This window comes from Notamacropus eugenii, chromosome 2 (genome assembly GCF_028372415.1).
Source record: "Notamacropus eugenii isolate mMacEug1 chromosome 2, mMacEug1.pri_v2, whole genome shotgun sequence".
NCBI classification, from domain to species: Eukaryota; Metazoa; Chordata; class Mammalia; order Diprotodontia; family Macropodidae; genus Notamacropus; species Notamacropus eugenii.
The window spans coordinates 97,269,673-97,288,462 of NC_092873.1; the positions used below are offsets into that span (position 1 = coordinate 97,269,673).

Consider the following 18,790-nt stretch of genomic DNA (forward strand, 5'->3'; position numbering starts at 1 on the left):
AAGATCAAATATCTTTCCCCAACATTCAGTGCCCTTGACAATCTGGCACCATCCAAGCTTTCCAGCTTTATGTATATGTATTTCCTTCACCTTCTATGAAAGTCCTACTCTAGTATTTTTCCATGGTATGGAGATGATGTCAAGTTCTTTAAGAATATGGTAGTAAAGATGAGTGGATGGTAAGCCTCTGGCAAATGCTATCAAGCTATAAAAGTTTGAATATGATCACAATAAAAGACTAGACCTTCTTAGGGTCAATAAAAGCTCTGCAAAATCTTCCAAAGGCAAACCAGTCTGCTCTATTCCTTCTGTTTAATTATGGGCCCAGCTTGTTGTTCTTTTGCATACCTGTCCAACATATTGTCCCTGACGGACGAGATTTATAGATTTCTCATCCAACTACGTATGTCTGGATAATAGACATTCTTCATCCATTTAGCCTTTCCTACATGGAGAGTTAGACAAATTATGTTGAATGATAATGGATCTCATTATAATTTTCATTTAGGAGGCTCCATAATGTTCTAGGGTTTGATGACATCAGTGCAGTATCATCACCCAAAAAGAACAACTAGAGGACCTTACACACTGTAGAAAATCTTTCTTAGTTTGGACTATATGAATGCAACTAAAATCATTTTTATAGAAATGAAGACACACCTGAATAGTTGATGAAATATTAATTTCTTATGTGTAGGTCATACAAATATAATAAAAATTTTATTTTTACCTAATTTACTTATTTAGTATCATGGTGATTAAACTAGGATTGTTTTATAGAGCTAAAGAAAGAATGCTTTCTTGTAATCCAGGCATACTAATTATGTGGCATTCCTTTGGTCTTCTAATCCAGTAACTGTTAAAAAGAGAAATGCAGTTAGGCTGGCAAGCCTTGATAAACTCTTCTTGATCACAACTTCCCTTTCTAAATGCTCATAAATCATCCCCTTAATATAATGTTACATAGTTTTGCCAGTAATCAATTTTATTGTTCATAGTTTGAAAAATCCATTTTTTCCTCTTTCTTGGCAATTTGAACAGCAAAAGCAAAATGAACATTGAACATTTCTTTCTTTTTGCTGTCAACGTTAATGTCCCACTCCAAATAGCAGCCGTATCCTTTCTTTTATCTACATGTTGCCTTACATATAGTCTTTTCATTTCAAGACTCAGCTTATTCTATTTTTAGAGTTCCTGACATTTTTGTAAGACCAATGCCATTCTTGTGCATTCATTGCAATTACCTGCCTGTTCTCATTCGTAAAATGGGGATAATAATGGCGTCTGCTTTGCAGAATTACTGTGAGGATCGAATGAGGTAATCATTGTAAAGTGTTTAGCACAGTGCTTGGCACATAGTACTATACATATATACACACAGACAAACACACATATACGTATATGTATATATACACATGCATATATATACATATATAAAAATGTTAGCTGTTACCTATTTCTTTTTATAAGAGAGTATTACAGTAGACTTTATTGCAAAATGGGTAAATCGAGGAAGGCTTCTGTGAGCAAAGTTATGTTTTATTAATGCGAGTACTACCCACCAATAAAGTAGATATCTGGGCCCCTTGAGTAGCCAAAAGACATCAGATTGGGGGTGCAATACACTTTTATAAGCATAGAAGAGAGAACAGAACAAAAATCATGTTATTGCTTTTAAGATTCATGCCAGCACAGATTTAGGAAATTAGGATTAGTTACATTAATGAAAGTGAGCATAGGCACAGGTGGGATCAGGCCCACCTCTCCCTGCCTTTAAGGGATCCCATTGTGAATTTATGGGGTCCAACTGCATCTTGCAGTCATAGATGCTGGATAGGAGTACCAGACTTAGAGGAACCTGGCCATAAGATAAGGGCACCTGAAATTTACAAGGATCAGGGTTTAGGAAGAGACAAGACCAACTTAGCGTGGTTCTCAGGATATCATACAGATATCATTCAGCTTCTAAGAGACTGAAGTTATGTGAAGTAACAAACTTCCCTTGGCAGGCCTGATCTACAGGTGGTACTGAGATAGTAATTGTCATGTCCAGGATTTCTCTTTAATTAGCAGTGTTCGTGGGTATGTAGCCTGTACATCCAGCCACAGGGAGGGAGACTGAATTTATGAACTTAGGAGCTTCTTATCTTGGAGACAAAGAAAAGGACCAAGCCTATTACATGGTATATAGAGTATGGTTACAGAGTAGAATCACTTACAGAGTGGAATAAAATATAAAATCCAGAATAGAGTAATGGAATTGAATATACAGTACCAGATCAATATCTACTTCTTTCAATTCATTATATGCCAGCTGAATCTCTGAACTAAATTCAGAGATAAAGGGTCATGACATAAACAGTTACAGGACAAAACCAATTACTTATATATAGGATCAATAAAAATGTTATATAGAATCGATTTTAATCTTCTCAATAATTTGGTGAATTAATGGTGTATACACATTGATCTCTTTGCACAACTATCCCTTTTTTTCTTATCAGAATCATTACTGTTTATGTCATCAGAATAGTCTTCTTGGGAATATCATATTCCTCTTGTACCTCTTTCTAATAAAATGTCAATCCATAGGATTCTATCTGTCCTTTCTCTTTACTCTTTGAAATTCAGCTTCCTAAAATAAAGGGTATATCAAAGTATGCCTGTATTTCTCCCTCCTCTTTTTCATGAATTCTGATATGATGTTATCTTATCCTCCTAAGATTCCCATAGATTCTGTTTTTTCAATTGGTTTTTCCTTGTTTTTTGGAATTAGGGCTAGGATAGCAATTCCCTTGTCATTTTCACTACCTTCTGAAAAATGAAATAATCATTAAAACTGTTAATGTTAGAGTAGATGAACAGTTTCAGGTAGTTTGCTTTATCAAACATAGTCAGGCTGTCTCAGGAATACTTTACTTGCTATTCATGGGTACCTTGTGGCCGTGGTGTTGCTAAAGGTAAGTTAAGAATTTATCAGTTGCTCTACTCCAGCAGATGTCCCAGTAGTTGAAGTTCCTATTACTACTATAATATACTTCTGCTAGTGCTGTGAACTCTTATCTAGAACTCATCATCTATTTTCTCATTCTAGTTTGAGTGGTCTGATATACTTACATTAGTTTCTGCCTTCATTGAGTCCCATCTAAATGATTTCCATTATGTGCCTTCTTTTAGTACATTAATTTTCTCACATGGATATATTTCCTTGACATAGATAGATAGATAGATAGATAGATAGATAGATAGATAGAGAGAGAGAGAGAGATAGGTTACTGTACCACCCTTTTTCCTAATTTTTCCCCCTTTTGAATGACATATCTTTCCATTGTCATTCTAGTTATGATTTACATCCCACAGAGCTTTAGTGTTATCTCTGAGGTCAAATTTTTGTTTTCAAACAATTAAATAATTTTTTGCTCAAATTTTGAAGTTCTGAAAAATATGTCATATGTGAACTATCTAATTAGGGGTTTTGATGGTTACTATGTGCTACCCTGTGGTTTGTCTTGTAAGAATTATTCACTTAATTTAGTCAATTTTCCACCAAAAATAGCAAAAACAAAACCATAACTATGTGAACTTTATAAAACCATAACAAAAATTATATATATCATTTCCTCCTTCAATTTAAAAAATCACCTTAGGGCACCTTTCAAGGATTAAATAATAAGGAATACTTTAACAGGTTATATTTACAAGAAAGAACATAAACATTAGAGTGAAATGAAAGCTATAGAAGATACTTTATCATGACCATCACTAGGCAGCCTTATCCAATGATGAGGAATTTACTTCAGTTCTCACAGGTTGGAATTCTATGGGGCTCTGAGATTGATTTGGTTTCAGGTCACCCATTTGGATATACAGGATGTCTCCAAAGTCTCAGTTAAGTTTCAGGCAATTAGAGCTTGATATGATCCTGACTTACGTGCCTTTAGGGACAACTTTAGGGGGATCCTGTAATATATGTCACGTCTTCCCATCAGTACAAGACTCCCCTATGCATGTTCCTGACTGACCACTCCTCCTAAAGGCATTTCAGTGAAAATCAAATATAGCACCAAGGAAGACAGAAAGGAACGCCCCCGCCCCCAGACCACCAAGGCCAAACTGTTGGAATTATATCAGGGTCTCAACAATTTTCATCTTCTCCCTTCTCTTATACACGATATTGTAACTTGACCAAAGGCTTGGTTGACCTGTCCAAAGTATATCAGCACTGAAAGCAGTTGGCTATGTTAATATTTTAGATTTATCTTGGCTCAGCAGCTGTGGGCCACTACCCACTGTGGTCCCAAGTTTGGGGTTAGGACTGAGGGAACATGATGCTAGTAACTTATGATAAACTCTGAATTATATGGTGAGAAGTGGGGATGGAGCTTCTCCATCATCCATGATTGTAACTAACACAATATAGATATCTCATATAAGAAAACTTACATAAGCATAAATTTTAAAATAGGAACTTCTGGTTTTATAATATACAGTAATGTGCTGTGTAAATTTTATTAAATATTTTTACTTATAGAACAACACAAACATGTGGCTTTTGGAACTCCAGGAGATGATAGTGAAACTGCTGGTGGTGAAGTTACTGAAACTGATGATAATGAAAAGGAAGATGAATTTAAAAAGGTATTCATTGCTAAATAAATAAATTCACAGTTTCATAGGATTATAAAATTGTTGAACTGGAAATTACCCTAAATGTCAACTAGTGCCTTCTTCTTCCTCCCAGAGAATCTACACTTGAGCAGAATAGAACTGTTTAGAACAGAATGGGATTTCATTTTTCCGAGGAAAAAACAAAACCTTTTCCGGTTTACAAAATATGACACATTTGTAAATACAAACATCCCCCAATAGTTAAGGAAAATAGTCTTGCTTACATAGGGATAGACTGTGAAAGGGGTAAAAGTAAAATACTTTATTGAGTATGTTGCTGTGCAATGAGGGTGTGCAGACAGAGTATCTATATTACGAACAGGTGAAATCATGTTACAGGAAGCTCCATGAATTGCTCAGATAATTTTATTGCACTAGAATTTTGTTGCATAAAATCTTATTTGAAATAAGCCAAAGAGAACACTTGGTTTTTACCTTTTCTCAATCCTAGGTATCTTTGGGGGGTCAATAATTCATAACCCAAATGATAACTAAGTGAAAATAGAAGGTCTAGATGAAGAAGGGTTGAATTTCATACAATAGCCCTATGTACTATCCTTACTCTGTTCCATCCTGTGATGGGCAGCAAGTTCCATGTGAGTCCACAGTGTGAACATGACAGATCTCCCCAAGAAAAAGGTAGCATGAGCTTATGCTGTGTCAATTGAAGCGTAGTATCTAAAACAAGGGAAATAATAATTTTCCTATGCTGTGCTTGTTCAGAACCCAGCTAGACTATTATATATTTAGTCCTGGGTCCAAAATTAAGGGAGAACATTTACAAACTAGAACTCCTGAACCGGATTGTGAGACTGGAAGCCATAACACAGAAGCACTAAAATATTCATATTCTTTAATTCATTGATCGCTACAAATCATAAACCTCTACTTCACAACAGCATCTGTCATGCGTCCCTTTCTACTTTCATAAGTCTTCTCCAGGCTAAACATTCCTATGACATGGACTTAAAGCATTTACCATTTGAAGGCCTATCATGTGGAAGAGAAATTAGGCAGGTTTTGCTTGGTCCCTGGGTTCAGAACTAGGAGTATGAGTGGAAATTGTAGAGAGGAAAATTCAGGCTTGATAGAATGAAAAGGTTTTTTAAATCAATTAAAGCTAACCAAATGTAGGGTGGACTGTTTCAGAAGGTATCTGACTCACCCTCATTGGAAATCTCCAAATGAGACTTGATGAACACTTAACATTAATATTGTAAAAGGCAAATGTTGAACTAGATGGCATATCAGGTCCCTTCTGAGTCTCACTTTCTGTGATTCTATGTTTGTTTGCAAATCTTCCTCTTTATATTACATCACTTATTTGTTTCAGTTATGCTGTACTGTCATACTTCTCTTTCTGCTTCTTAAACTCTCATTTACTGTTTCCTTTGCTAGCTTCTCCTTCTCCTTTCCCCACTTAAACTTGTGTCACCAGGGTTCTCGTTACATCTCCTCTACACTCTTTTTCCTGACTCTACATTGGCTTCAGTTTTTCTCTTTGCAAAGTACTTCATATCGATATTTCCATTCCTGCTTTCTTCTAAGAGCTCAATTCATGTATTTCCAGCTACCTGCCTGCATATGAGTGTCCTATTTGCATCTCAAACTCAGGGTCTAAAACTGAATTCCTCTTCTTACTCCTCCTTTCACAAAACAAATAAGAAACCCTTGAAAAACAAAACTCCTGTTGCTTTCCCTTAATTTCTATATATCTTCCTAGCCATTCAGACTTGAAAACCCAGAATTATCTTTGATCCTACCTCAGCAGTTTTATGGAGGCATGAGTTCTTCAGTTTTTGATGATGAAAAAATGAGAAATGGGAAAAGAAACAGATATCACCACTGATATCACTGTTTCCTAAAGACATTTAACTGGTGTAAATTAATTGCCATGAGAAAGAGTACAAAGAATCGAGAAATAGCTATGGTTGGCCAGTTCATTTCTCCATCAATGAAAGTGGGTTCCAACAGACTACATGAAGCAATAGAAATGGCAGAAAACAAAAATCAGAATTAATGACTGCAAATGCATGAATGTTCATGGTATATAAAGTCCTATGCTGTGAACTAAGGATACAAATAGAAAGAGGAGACAAACTTTCTTCTCAAAGAGCTTATGTTCTAATAGGAAGAAAAAAACACACTGAGGAGGTTTTCATTTTAAGTCAGTTGGAAAGACCCCAGTAGTGTGCATATGAAAATGAATTTTCTTTTTTCCTTATTTATTTATTTTTTTAAAAAATGTTATTAATTTTATTTATTTTCAGTGTTCTACAATCACTACCATATAACTTAGGTTTTTTTTCCCCTTTCTACCCACTAGTTCCCCCCTCCCTCCCCAAGACAGCATACAATTTTATATAGGTTTTACATATACATGCCTCTTAAGTACAGTTTCACTATAGTCATGTTGTGCAGAAGAATTAAAATGAATGGGAGAAATCATATAACAAACCCAAATGTAATACACACAAAAAAAAGATCTGCTACATTCTGTGATTGAATTCCATAGTTCTTTCTCTGGATGTGGAAGGCATTTTGCCTAAGAAGACCACTGGGAATTTTTTTTAAGTCCTTGCATTGCAATAATGTTCCAAGTCTACCAGAAGAAACTCTCACACAATATGGTCATTACTGTGCATAGAGTTCTCCGGTTCTGCTCCTTTCACTCACCATCAGTTCATATAAGTTTTCCAGGCCTCTCTGAAGTCTTCCCCTTCATCATTTCTTATAGTCCAATAGTATTCCATTACATTCATATACCATAATTTATTCAGCCATTCCGCAATTGATGGGCATCCCCTTGATTTCCAGTTTTTGACCACCACAAAGAATGCTGCTATAAATATTTTTGCACATGTGGGACCCTTTCCATTTATATGATCTCTTGAGGATACAGCCCTGGAAGTGGTATTGCTGGGTCAAAGGGTATGCACATTTTTGTAGCCCTTTGGGCATAGTTCCATATTGCTCTCCAGAATGACTGGATCAGCTCACAGCTCCACCAACAATGAATTAGTGTTCCAACTCTCCCACATCCTCTCCAGCATTTATCATCTTCCTGTTCTGTCATGTTTGCCAATCTGATAGGTGTGATGTTAGGGTACCTCAGAGTGGTTTTGATTTGCATCTCTAATCAAAAGTGATTTAGAGCATTTTTTCATATGACTATAGATATCTTTAATTGAAAATGAATTTTCTTAAATGTCATTTCCATCAATAAAACCATATCCATTTTTGATGCTGCTCCATTTGATAATACCAAGGACTTTGAAATCAAGTTTTCTTTTACAGATTGTCAGTATCTGTGGCTTCTAACAAATCAGGGGTCACACCATTTGCAGATGCAGTTGCCAGGTTCTGTCTTTACAAAGGTTTATTTGTAGCTGTAAGTGGAGAGTGTGTGGAAGGGGTGGGGGCAGAGCACAATAGAGGATGCAATGTGTGGTGCTATTTGTAGAGGTCTTGGGCTCAGGGTACTGGATTTGAAGGGATATAGTGGTTAAGTTGGTATTATTGATATCTCTCAGAGTATCTTGTCCACTCTGTTGGTGGCTGTTGTTTGACAGCTATTATTCATAGAGATGGTGGGCTCTTTCCCCACAGAGTTGTTTCCCTAGAGCTATAGGACATAGACTGTAAGCAGGGGCAGCGTAGTCTGAGTGTCATTACTTTTGCTAGGCTATTAGGCTCGGGGCTGTCTCCACAGAAGTCTGAGAGTAGGTGGCAGTCATTAAGAAGAATAGCTGGACCTGGCCAAGGATACACAGAAGGAAGTCAGTGCTGGAGGCAACACAGTTCTGTATTGGTTCTCAGTGTATTTGAAGAAAGGAGGATACCAGAGTTTTTGGAAAAAACTCAGACATTATTATCAAAAGAAGGAGAATGAATATAAATAAATAACTACTGATGCTTTCTGTTCCTTATTTCATGTCATTCAAATGCCTTCTGCCATTATCTCCTTCTTCACCTCTTTCACATGGAAAGGCCTTTCTCCTTGGCAAGATAAATAGCTCTACATACACAAGTGATCCCTTCCCATCTCATCTCCTCCAGCAAATTGCCCCTTCTGCTAACTCTTCTCCTTTACTAATTTTCAGTTCCACCTATCTACTGTCTGCTTTTCCTACCATATTCATCCATACCTGTGCCCCCCGTTTTTGAAAACCCCTCTCTCATCAATTCATTCCTACCACCATCCTGTATCTTTGTAACCTTTGTAGCTAAACTCCTTGAGAAGGCTATCTATACAAGGTGCCTCCACTTCCTTTCTTTTACTCTTTTTAACTTTTTAACTCTGTTATCCGGCTTCCAGCCTCATTTAACAGAAACCACACTCTCAAAAGTTAATGATGATCTCTTAATTGCCAAATGTGATGGCCGTTTTTCAATCCCCTTCCTTCTTGATCTCTCTGCACTGTCAGTCACTCTTTTCTCCTTGATGCTCTCTTTTCTCCAGGTTTCCATGACACTACTTTATTCTGATTCTTTATCCAAATTCTATCAATTTGACTATTTCTTCTCAATCTTTCTTGTTGAATCTTCATCCAATTCATACCTACTAACCCTGAGTTTCCCTCAACGCTGTCTTGAAACCTCTTCTCTTTTCCCTCTATAATATTTCAGTTGATGATTTAATCAGCTCCTGTGATTTCAATGATCATCACTATGCTAATGATTCCCAGATATGCTTATCCAACTCTAACCTTTTTCTCAGCCTCCAGTTTGGCATCTCTAACTGCCTATTGAACATATGAAGCTGGATTGAGGGCATCTTTTGGTAGTTTGAGAAGGGAATAGGCAGACAAGTGATATTTTATGGCTCAGCTATGTGTTGGCAGAACATGATTTGAAAACGATCTAGTCAAATATGCTGTAACATTCAAAGTGTCCTTCTAATGCTGCTAACTTCACAGGACCCATGTTAGCTATCCTCCAATCCTGGACCTTTGTTTGAGTTAATTTGTTAATGCCTATCATCAGATTCCTTCTCAAAATTTCTCAGTCTTGTTTTCTTCCTACATTGTTGGAAGTCCATCTCCTGATACACAACTATGTCTTGGACTTCGTCAGTCCTCATAGGTCTGCTCCTTCCTTAGTACTACTCATAGAGTTTCCCCTTCAACCAAAGGTAGCCAGGGGTAACACCACTTGCTCTCCCATACTCAGACCCATTCTTAAGAATGAACTTCTTCAAAAAAAACTATGATTCAAAATCTTGTTTACTCTCCTATTAGATTGCAGCAGTGCCCATGCTGGACAGGGATATTTGTGAAAACTCCTTTCCCTTCTCTTTCATAGTAGATAGAATATGACTTGGAATCAGGAGAAGTTGATTTCCATTCTTGCTTTGAACATTCATTAGCTGTGTAACCCTGGGCACATTGCTTAACTTCTCTGAACCTCAGTTTCTTTATGTGTAAGGTAGGAATAATAATAGTACGTGTTTCAAAGACTCAATTTTATGAGGATCAAGTAGGTAACAGACTGTGTATAAAGCATTTTTCAAACCTCAGTGTTTATAAATGTGAGCTATCATTATTTTTGCCTTGCAATCTCTTCCAGGAAGGAGCTCAGGCCATCTTGGCTTCTCTCAATCCATTGAGTCCTCTTAAGTATTTTAATGTTCCCCAGTAGTTCAAAAACAACTGTTAGAAGCTCTAGACCCAAAACCTACTTACCAGTTGGATAAAGGTTGAATACTTACTCTGCCACCTGTCACCATGTATTCCCTAATGAGTGACCTCATTCACAACAGAGGAAAGTCTCACTGAAAAAGACCAAGAGAGATTCATAGTCTAACTTCATTATACCTTTGAGGACCTATGAAATGACACATTCTAGAATGGAGGGGAGGGGCTCAGTGGTGGTCCATGTTTTTACCTTCCATGCTTTGAGCATAGATTTCACTTAGACTTGATCAGTTCAAGGATGACCTAACCAATATTTTTCCAGGATTAGCTTGCTAGGGAGGTGGTGGCTTCACTCTTTCCAGAGCTCATATAGTACAACTTTTTGATTGAAAGATGATCCCAGCTCCAGTCCAGGAAGCCCAGTCTTATAAAGTTCACTCCAGTCTTATGAAGGCCCTAACTCTTTACCAGGATGAATCTCTGTGCATAAGCAAGAGCTAGTTTCAGGTGACCCTTATGTAATAGAAGCTTGTACTGTAGACAACCTGATCACTACTGGACAGAGGTATAGAAGGTCAGAGAAATCATTAGTGCTAATTACAGAATTTTTTTCTTCTTATTTTAATTATTGACAACATTTGTGTTTACAGAGCTATATAATACAAGCACATATAATGGCCTCATATTATACCTTAGATAAATTCTTGAAAGTTTCTTTAGAGCTGGAAGGGACCTTAGAAATAAAGTTGGGTATATTAAAATAGTTTATGTTTATCATTTTGTATGTAATACCAAGAACATGTTCATACAAAAAATTTGTTCTAGAAATTATAATAAAAGTAACTGATACTTCTTTAAAGGAATATTCTGCCTTTGACAGTTAAAATTATATGAAAGCTATCATATAATTCAACAAAGGGGCAGAAAATTAATAGAGACATCTGGGTGGCACGTGGATTAAGCACTGGTCATATTATCAAGAAGATGTGAGTTCACATCCAGCCTCAGACACTTAACTGTGTGGGCAAGTCACTTATCCTCTACCTCAGCTTTAAAACAGGGATAATAATAAGACCCGTCTCCCAGGGTCATTGTGAGGATCAAATGAGATATTTGTAAAGCACTTTTAAAACCTTAAAGTGATATGGAAATACTCACTGTTACTTCCCTACCACCACCATTACCACTACCACCACTATCACTACCACTACTACTACTACCGCTACTACTTCTGGAGTCCCTTGTGGGTTAGATAGGAAGGACTGGGATGTTTCATTTGCTGTGCTTCCTTACTTTCTGGGAGTCCTGGAAAAGTGTAGATTTGTACTTCAGAATTTCGGGAGGAAAGGATCGTGATTCACTGGAAAGAACATTAAACTATCAGTAATTATAGATCTTGAATTCTGCTTTTGGCTCAGTCACTAAATGTGGAAAACTACGTATGCCATTTGACTCTTTGAAACCTCATTAAATGAGAACATTGGATTGAAAATCCTAGGGTCCCTCACTAAGGTCTTATGAATAACTTTGGCAGTTGATTTATCCCAATGATAAATGAGTATGCTATAATGAAAAATATAAAAGGAGTTTAAGAGTTAAATTTCATTTTATATAAAGTGACTCTAATGAGTTTATTTTCATTATCTCATTCCCTATATGTCATTTTTATTACTGTATTAAGATTTTTATTTTGAGAAAATAGATTTTCATTGGTCCAAGTGTAGTATGTAATGTATTGCTTATTTCAGGAATGCAAAGAAATCTATGCATTTTTTAGTCACCAATTACTAGACAGTCTTCAGAAAGCTACAAGGTTATCTTTGGATACTATGAAAAAAAGAATACTTGTTACAAGGTAAGTTGAAAATATTTACAATTTATTTAGTAATAGTTAATACTGTAGAAACTCTGTAATAGTTGACACTGTAAAAAATCAGAATCACAAATGTAGGAGCCAAAATCAATTAGTTATGTTTATATTTTTAAATTCTTAAGTGATCTTTATAAGTTTAGACAAAATGTACAAATTACATATTTTTTTTGTTTAAATTAGTGCTTTGAAAATAAACAGAAAATCCAGAATTGTGGGACTCATAGAATCCCATATTAGGCACATGATACTCAGAGTACTGTGCGTATTCATAAATTAGAAATTTTAGATAATGAAAGGTATGATGGTGTTTGTATTTTACACATTTAAAAAATCTTTTATTAATATGAAACATCTCAACAATGGAAGAAGAGTATCTTACTTGCTGTTAGTTTGCTAATTCATTCAATAGAAATTTAAGTGACAATTAGATTTGGCAAAAATATCAGAATAAAAGATTTCTATTTCTATTTTATTTTTGTACATTCAAATACAGCAGGATTAATGTAAGGAAGAAACTTCAGGGTTTATCAAATGCTGTATGGAAATGAGCTATTATAATTAGAAGAGAAATGGAGTTGAACTTTGAAGAATAAGCAGGATTTGAACAAGCACAGATGGGGAAGCTTTGGACTTCTTTGAAACAAACCCATCCTTATTACCTACTGATAAGTGGTGGGAAGCCAGCAGAAAGATGGGACTCAAAAATTCTTGATTTCTTCTCCTCTAATTTTGCAGAAAATTCTAGTCCTTAGACCCTTAGCTCTACCTCCAACAACAGAAAATCAGTCAATGGAATATGTACATGTACACACATATACACACATGCACATACATACACACACACATATATACATGAATACATGCATGTGTGTGTGTGTGTGTGTGTGTGTGTATATAAATGAAAGTTGTTTTTACTGTTTTACTGATTTTCACCTCACACTCAAATCTCAGTATGGATACTTCTTTGTTTTGAAATTTTGTTGCCTGTTCTTGGACATGTAAGCAAAATAAAAACACATTTCAAAGTAATACTTCACTTAGAAAAGGATAAGATTTGGGCATGAAGTTTTTTATTTCTTAGTTTTTGAATTTGGTATTTTAAAGTAATTTGGTATTTTAAAAAATAACATTCTTAGAATTGAAATTTTAGTAGTATCCCTAACTGTATAAGTTGGCTTAGGATGGAGACTATGTATAAATTTCCAACTTAATTTCAGTACTTATGGTCGAAGAAGATTTGAAGAGGTTATTTCTTTTATACAAACTGAAGTACATCTTGCTATTCCCAATGTGGTAAGTTGCATTTAATATTCAGAATCATAAGATGATGTTTAGATAATATTTAAGAAGCAAAATGGATAGAGTGAACATTAGATTAAAACAGTGGTTTTTAAATTTTTTGGTCTCAGGAATCCTTGACACTCTTAAAAACATTATTGAGGACTCTCCAAAGGACTTTTGTTTATGTGGGATGTATCCATTAATATTTACAGCATTATAAATGAAATATCTTAAGTATTATTATTAAAATGGGTTTGATTGCATCAGACACTTGAAAAGGTCTTTTAGATGCCCATGAGACCATGAACCATTCTTTAAGAACCATTGATTTAAAAAATAGTGATTTTTATAGGTTGCATGAACCTTTCTTGCCATGCTCCCTCAGCATTTAAGGGTGAAAATGTTTTTTTTTATTTTCTAACTTACATTACAACTAATTTGCACATATTTCAGCATTTGATTTGCTGCTTTACAGAATAGCATTAGACTTACTGAAGGTGAATATTAACTACCTCCCCATTATTTAATTTAATGCATATTCATTCTTCAAATTGAAGAAGACATATAACTCTTGCATAAATTCTGGTATTTGTGGCAGGTTATATCCCCTTTCTACAAATCACATTGTAAAAAGCATTCATTTTAACAAAATAATTTCTCTGTTCTGGTGGATTGCCCATATAAGCAATTCTCTGTTTCTCTGGTTATGAGAAGTTCCATATAGTAACATATGGAACCTTCATATAAACCCTATAAGGATCATTTGATAGTTTAAAATTTTAATTGAATGCTATTTCTATTCAACAATCATTTATTAAGAATTTACTGTATGTAATACATTAAGCCCTGGACATGCACAAACACTGGAGGTGCATGAGAAGAGATGTGAGATAGTAACTTTTGTTCTGCCGTTGAGATACTTTTCTGCTCCCTTCTTCAAACATGCCATCTGCCTAAGTAAAAGCTATTGAAGCCCTCAAAGTATCCTCCCTCCAAATTACACTTTCCAGTATTCAAAGTGATCTGGAATTTCATCAATATGAAATACTCACATTGGAGGGAATACTTTCTACTAGTAAAGATCATAGTTCAGTCATGCCTACCCCTTCTGAGCACTTTTATCTATTTCCTTCTATAAGTTTACCAAAGGGAAACCACACTGTATACACCCCAAGGGTACCAGAGAAGCAGTCTCTCTTGCTGCATGAATGAGCAAAGTAGCAAAAAACAAAAAAACAGTAAAAGGGTAAGTCCAGGAAGTGGGAAGGAAGAGTTCTGAATGCTTTCTTTTCACTTTAAAGAATTTTTAAGAAGGAAATCTAGCATAGCCTTAAGGACTTTATAGTTTGCAAAATTCTTCCTTAGGAACATAACATTTTAAATGATTTAAAATGAAAATATTTTTAATCAGATTTCAGGTCTCAATTTGAATAAATCTCTTAAGAGTGAACAGTTACTTCATGTATATGCCAGTGGGAAACAAATAATTCTGGAAACAACTTATAATTTAACTACAGAACTCCATTCAGCAGTTAATGAATTGACATAACTAAGCTCAATTCTTCATTTGGCATTTAAAAATAGATAATTTAAGACTATAAAGAGTAGTCGCTTCATGATCTCTCAAAGTGTGGTAGTGGGATCTGTGAATCTTGAAAGGAGCAATTGGATACGTGGATTTGTATTTTATGATAGCACTATTCATTTCAACTTACAAGCAAATCACTTCAACTCTGTTTGCCTTAGTTTCTTCATCCTTAAAATGGGGGGATTTTATCTTAACAACACTGGTAGGTAAATGCTAAAATTATTCCCTTTTTACAGATGGGATGAAAGCAAACGGAGGCTAAGTGACTTGCCCAAATCCACGTAGCTAGTTAAGTAAGTCTGAAGCAGGATTTGAACTAAAGTCTTCCTGACTCCGTATCAATTGCTCTATCAGCTACCCCACCCACTGCCTCAAATAGACCAGGTACTGTTGTTGACCTTTAGGAAAAAGATTCTTGAACACATATAATTAGTCAGAATAGGACAACATTTTTTCTTCCAATATTCTGGCAAATATGTAGCATGCCACAAATTAGTGCTTTTATTTCATGTAGGTAATGGTTCCTAGTTTGGATGATATTCAACAAGCCATCAATCGTATGATCCAGTTAACTCTAGAAGTGAGTAGAGGAGTGGCCCATTGGGGACAGCAGCAAGTACGACATGTGAAATCAGGAAAATCAGCGGCACAAGGTAGCTCAGGGGAAGTGGATAAGATGGAAGAAAGTTAACTTTCCATTTAAAATGTTAAAATACAGGATCTCTATACTTTTATTTTTTTAACTACTACAATAAAATATGATCAGTAATAGAATTATAGAACCTTCAAACTGGAAAAGACTTTAAGAGATATAGATATAGTCCATCAGTATCACATTGACTGTAAGAGAGAAAGTTAGGAAAACACTTTTAAAATATGCTATATAGGCTTAAAATGACCCATCATTTTATTATTTTGTTTAATTACAAATTTAAAATGGATATTGCATGTTCTGTAAATACAAACATGAATTTATGGATAAGGACTTTCATTTTATGGGTCTCTGGGTTTTATAAGCATAGATAAAAAATTAAAACCAGTCTTAGGACTATGCCTACTATTAATTAGCATATATCTCATCGGGTGAATGCATCTATTTAGACCATAGAGCAAATAGGTCTAAATTCATGCTTTCCCCATGTAAAAATGAAGAAACTTATTTTGCTATGCTTGTGATATGAAGATAGTCTAGAGTTGGGTAAGCTAGGCATTTTTCTAGGACTGGAGCAATGATCTCTCTCTTTTTTACACATCTTTGAGAGAAACATTTGTTACTAGTGTGGGAATAACTTCTTTTCTTAATATGCAGGGGAGAACTGTATATAAGAATATATAGTATAAGAGATTTAAACCTAAGGACAGAATTGAATGAAAGAAGTGTAAGAAAGAAAACTATCTTAAAGAATAAAATTTATAAACATTGACAGACAATTTCACTTGGGAAGGTGAAATGAAAATAAAAAACAAATTAATATATAATGTTGCATCTTAACATTTACTAAAGCAAAATAATGTAGTAGAAACAGGAAAATTAAAGAAATAAGCCTCTCAGAGTTTGAAGAAACTATGAAAGCCAGAGCCTAGGCCAACCTACACCTGACTTAGAATATTCTTTGTAATACTATAAATAAGCTGACATCTCTGCTTCTGAAGGCTTTTAAATGAAGAGGAACCCACTACTTTATGACATAGCCCCATTCCACTTTTGAACAGTGCTGATTGTTAGCAAGTTTTTTTTTTTTTCTGATATCAAGTGAAAATTTGCCTTTTTGTTACTGCCACTGTTTGCCCTTGTCTTTGCCTTCTAGAGACAAACTGAAGAAATCTATTCTCTTTTAAACATGACAGACGTTCAGATACTTGAAGATGGTTCTTGCTTCCCTCTCCTAGTCTTTTTTTACCCAGAATAAATATCTTAGTTTCTTCAGTTGATCCTTATATAGCATGGACTCAAGGCCCTTCAGTATCCTGGTTGCCCCACTGGATGCACTCCACTTTATCAACATCTTTCTTAAGTTGTGCTACCCAGTAAGGAACACACTATTCTAGATCCAGCCTTCGTTGGGTAAACTGCAGTGTTTATCCCTTCCTTCTTCCTGGAAACTATTCTTTTTTGCTGTTGTTAAGAAGGATCACTAATATTTCATTTCTTTTTAAAAATTACCTTATTTTTATTGATATCGTTTGTTTTGTTCTAATTTATTTATCCTTTTTCCATATAAAGAAGAACCACAATCCTTCTAGCATATAGATGCAGTCAAGCAAAACAAATTCCCACATCTACCGTACTCCCAAATGGAAGTCTCATTCTGTACCTGGAGGCCATCACTCTTGTGTCATGAAGCAATTATAGTACACTTCATGCTGAAGCCTTCCGGAGTTATTATTGGTCACTGCATTTGATCAGAGTCTTTCACAGCGTTTTTGTCTTGTTCTGCTCACTTCTTTTTGCATCGGTTCATAAAAGTCTTCTTGGGTTTCTCTGAAATTATCTCTTCTGTTGCTTCATATGGTATAGTAGTATGACATTACATTCATGTATTATTGTAATTTGTTCAGTCATTCTTTAATGAATGGATATTCTTTTTGCTGAAAGCTATTCTTAATATAGCCCAAGATGGCATTTCCTTTTTGAAATGCAATATCAACTTGTAAATTCATATTCAGTCTACAGTCTACTTAAAAAAAAAAAACTGAAGCAAACCTGAGATTTTTTTTTTCAGAATAATTGTTACCTTACTATATCTTCCCCACCTTGTACACATGAAGTTAATTTTTGAAATTTTGAACCCAAGTTATAAGACTTTACACTTATTTTTATTTGATTTTATATCTTTGATAAGTTTAGGTCAGCACAGTGGATAGAATACTGGGCCTGAAATCAGGAAGACCTGAGTTCACATATGGCCACAGACATTTACTGGCTATGTGACCCTGCTGAAATCACTTAATCTCTGTTTGCCTCAGTTTCCTCAGCTATAAAATGGAGATAACAACATTCGCCTCCCAAATTTGTTGTGGAGATCAAATAAGGTGATAATTGTGAAGTTCTTGCCTCTCACATAGTAGGTGCTATATAAACGTTAGCTATCACTATTATTCAGTTGGTGCTCTATTCTGTCAAGATCTTTTTAAACCCTGCCTCACTCATTCATCATGTTACCTTTCCTTCCCAGCTTCATGTCATCCTAAAATTTGATACACTTGTCACTTTTTCCTTTATCAAAGTCATTGGTAAAAATTCTTAACTGCTTGAGGTTAAGCTCTAAGGAAGGAGGAACTGTTGAATGAGGGTCTGAGACCAGGGAGCATGGACATTTGGTGAACCTGTTTTCTGAAAGTTTGGGATGATGTGGAATGGAGGGGCCTGGCTCTTCACTTCAGAGGCATTTGTTGATGTTTTCCTTTTACTTACCACATGGTGAAGAAAAGGCCTCTTGTGTCAGAACTTAGTATGCATACAGAAAATGCTAACTAGCCAGATTGGACTCTTTTTTTCTTGCCATTGGTGAAGGCAAGGACTGCTATAAGCTTCCAGGAGGGGAAAGAGGGGTAGTGCCAGTGGTCTGCTCTCCCCACCTGAGTATATATGTGGTCAGGAGTATAGCACAGCTGCCTATCTGCCTCTGTCATGTCTGGACTTTCTTCTTCTTTGATGAGGGGGTATTGGAGATATATACACCCTTTACATGATGCACATTCTGCAGTGATGATTAAAGTATGCACTTAATTACTCCCAACTTG

General features: G+C 35.5%; 1 protein-coding gene across 5 annotated transcripts in view; it reads left to right on the forward strand.

Moving 5' to 3' along the window:
* DNAH8 (dynein axonemal heavy chain 8) overlaps positions 1-18,790 on the forward strand; it is a 396,942-nt gene that overhangs the window by 113,417 nt on the left and 264,735 nt on the right. For all 5 annotated transcript variants that reach the window (XM_072641991.1, XM_072641989.1, XM_072641988.1 and 2 more), the window contains 4 exons: positions 4,532-4,638; positions 12,053-12,159; positions 13,395-13,470; positions 15,561-15,699. In XM_072641991.1, the coding sequence (XP_072498092.1) occupies positions 4,532-4,638; positions 12,053-12,159; positions 13,395-13,470; positions 15,561-15,699 (429 nt within the window). The remainder of the gene's footprint in view (positions 1-4,531; positions 4,639-12,052; positions 12,160-13,394; positions 13,471-15,560; positions 15,700-18,790) is intronic.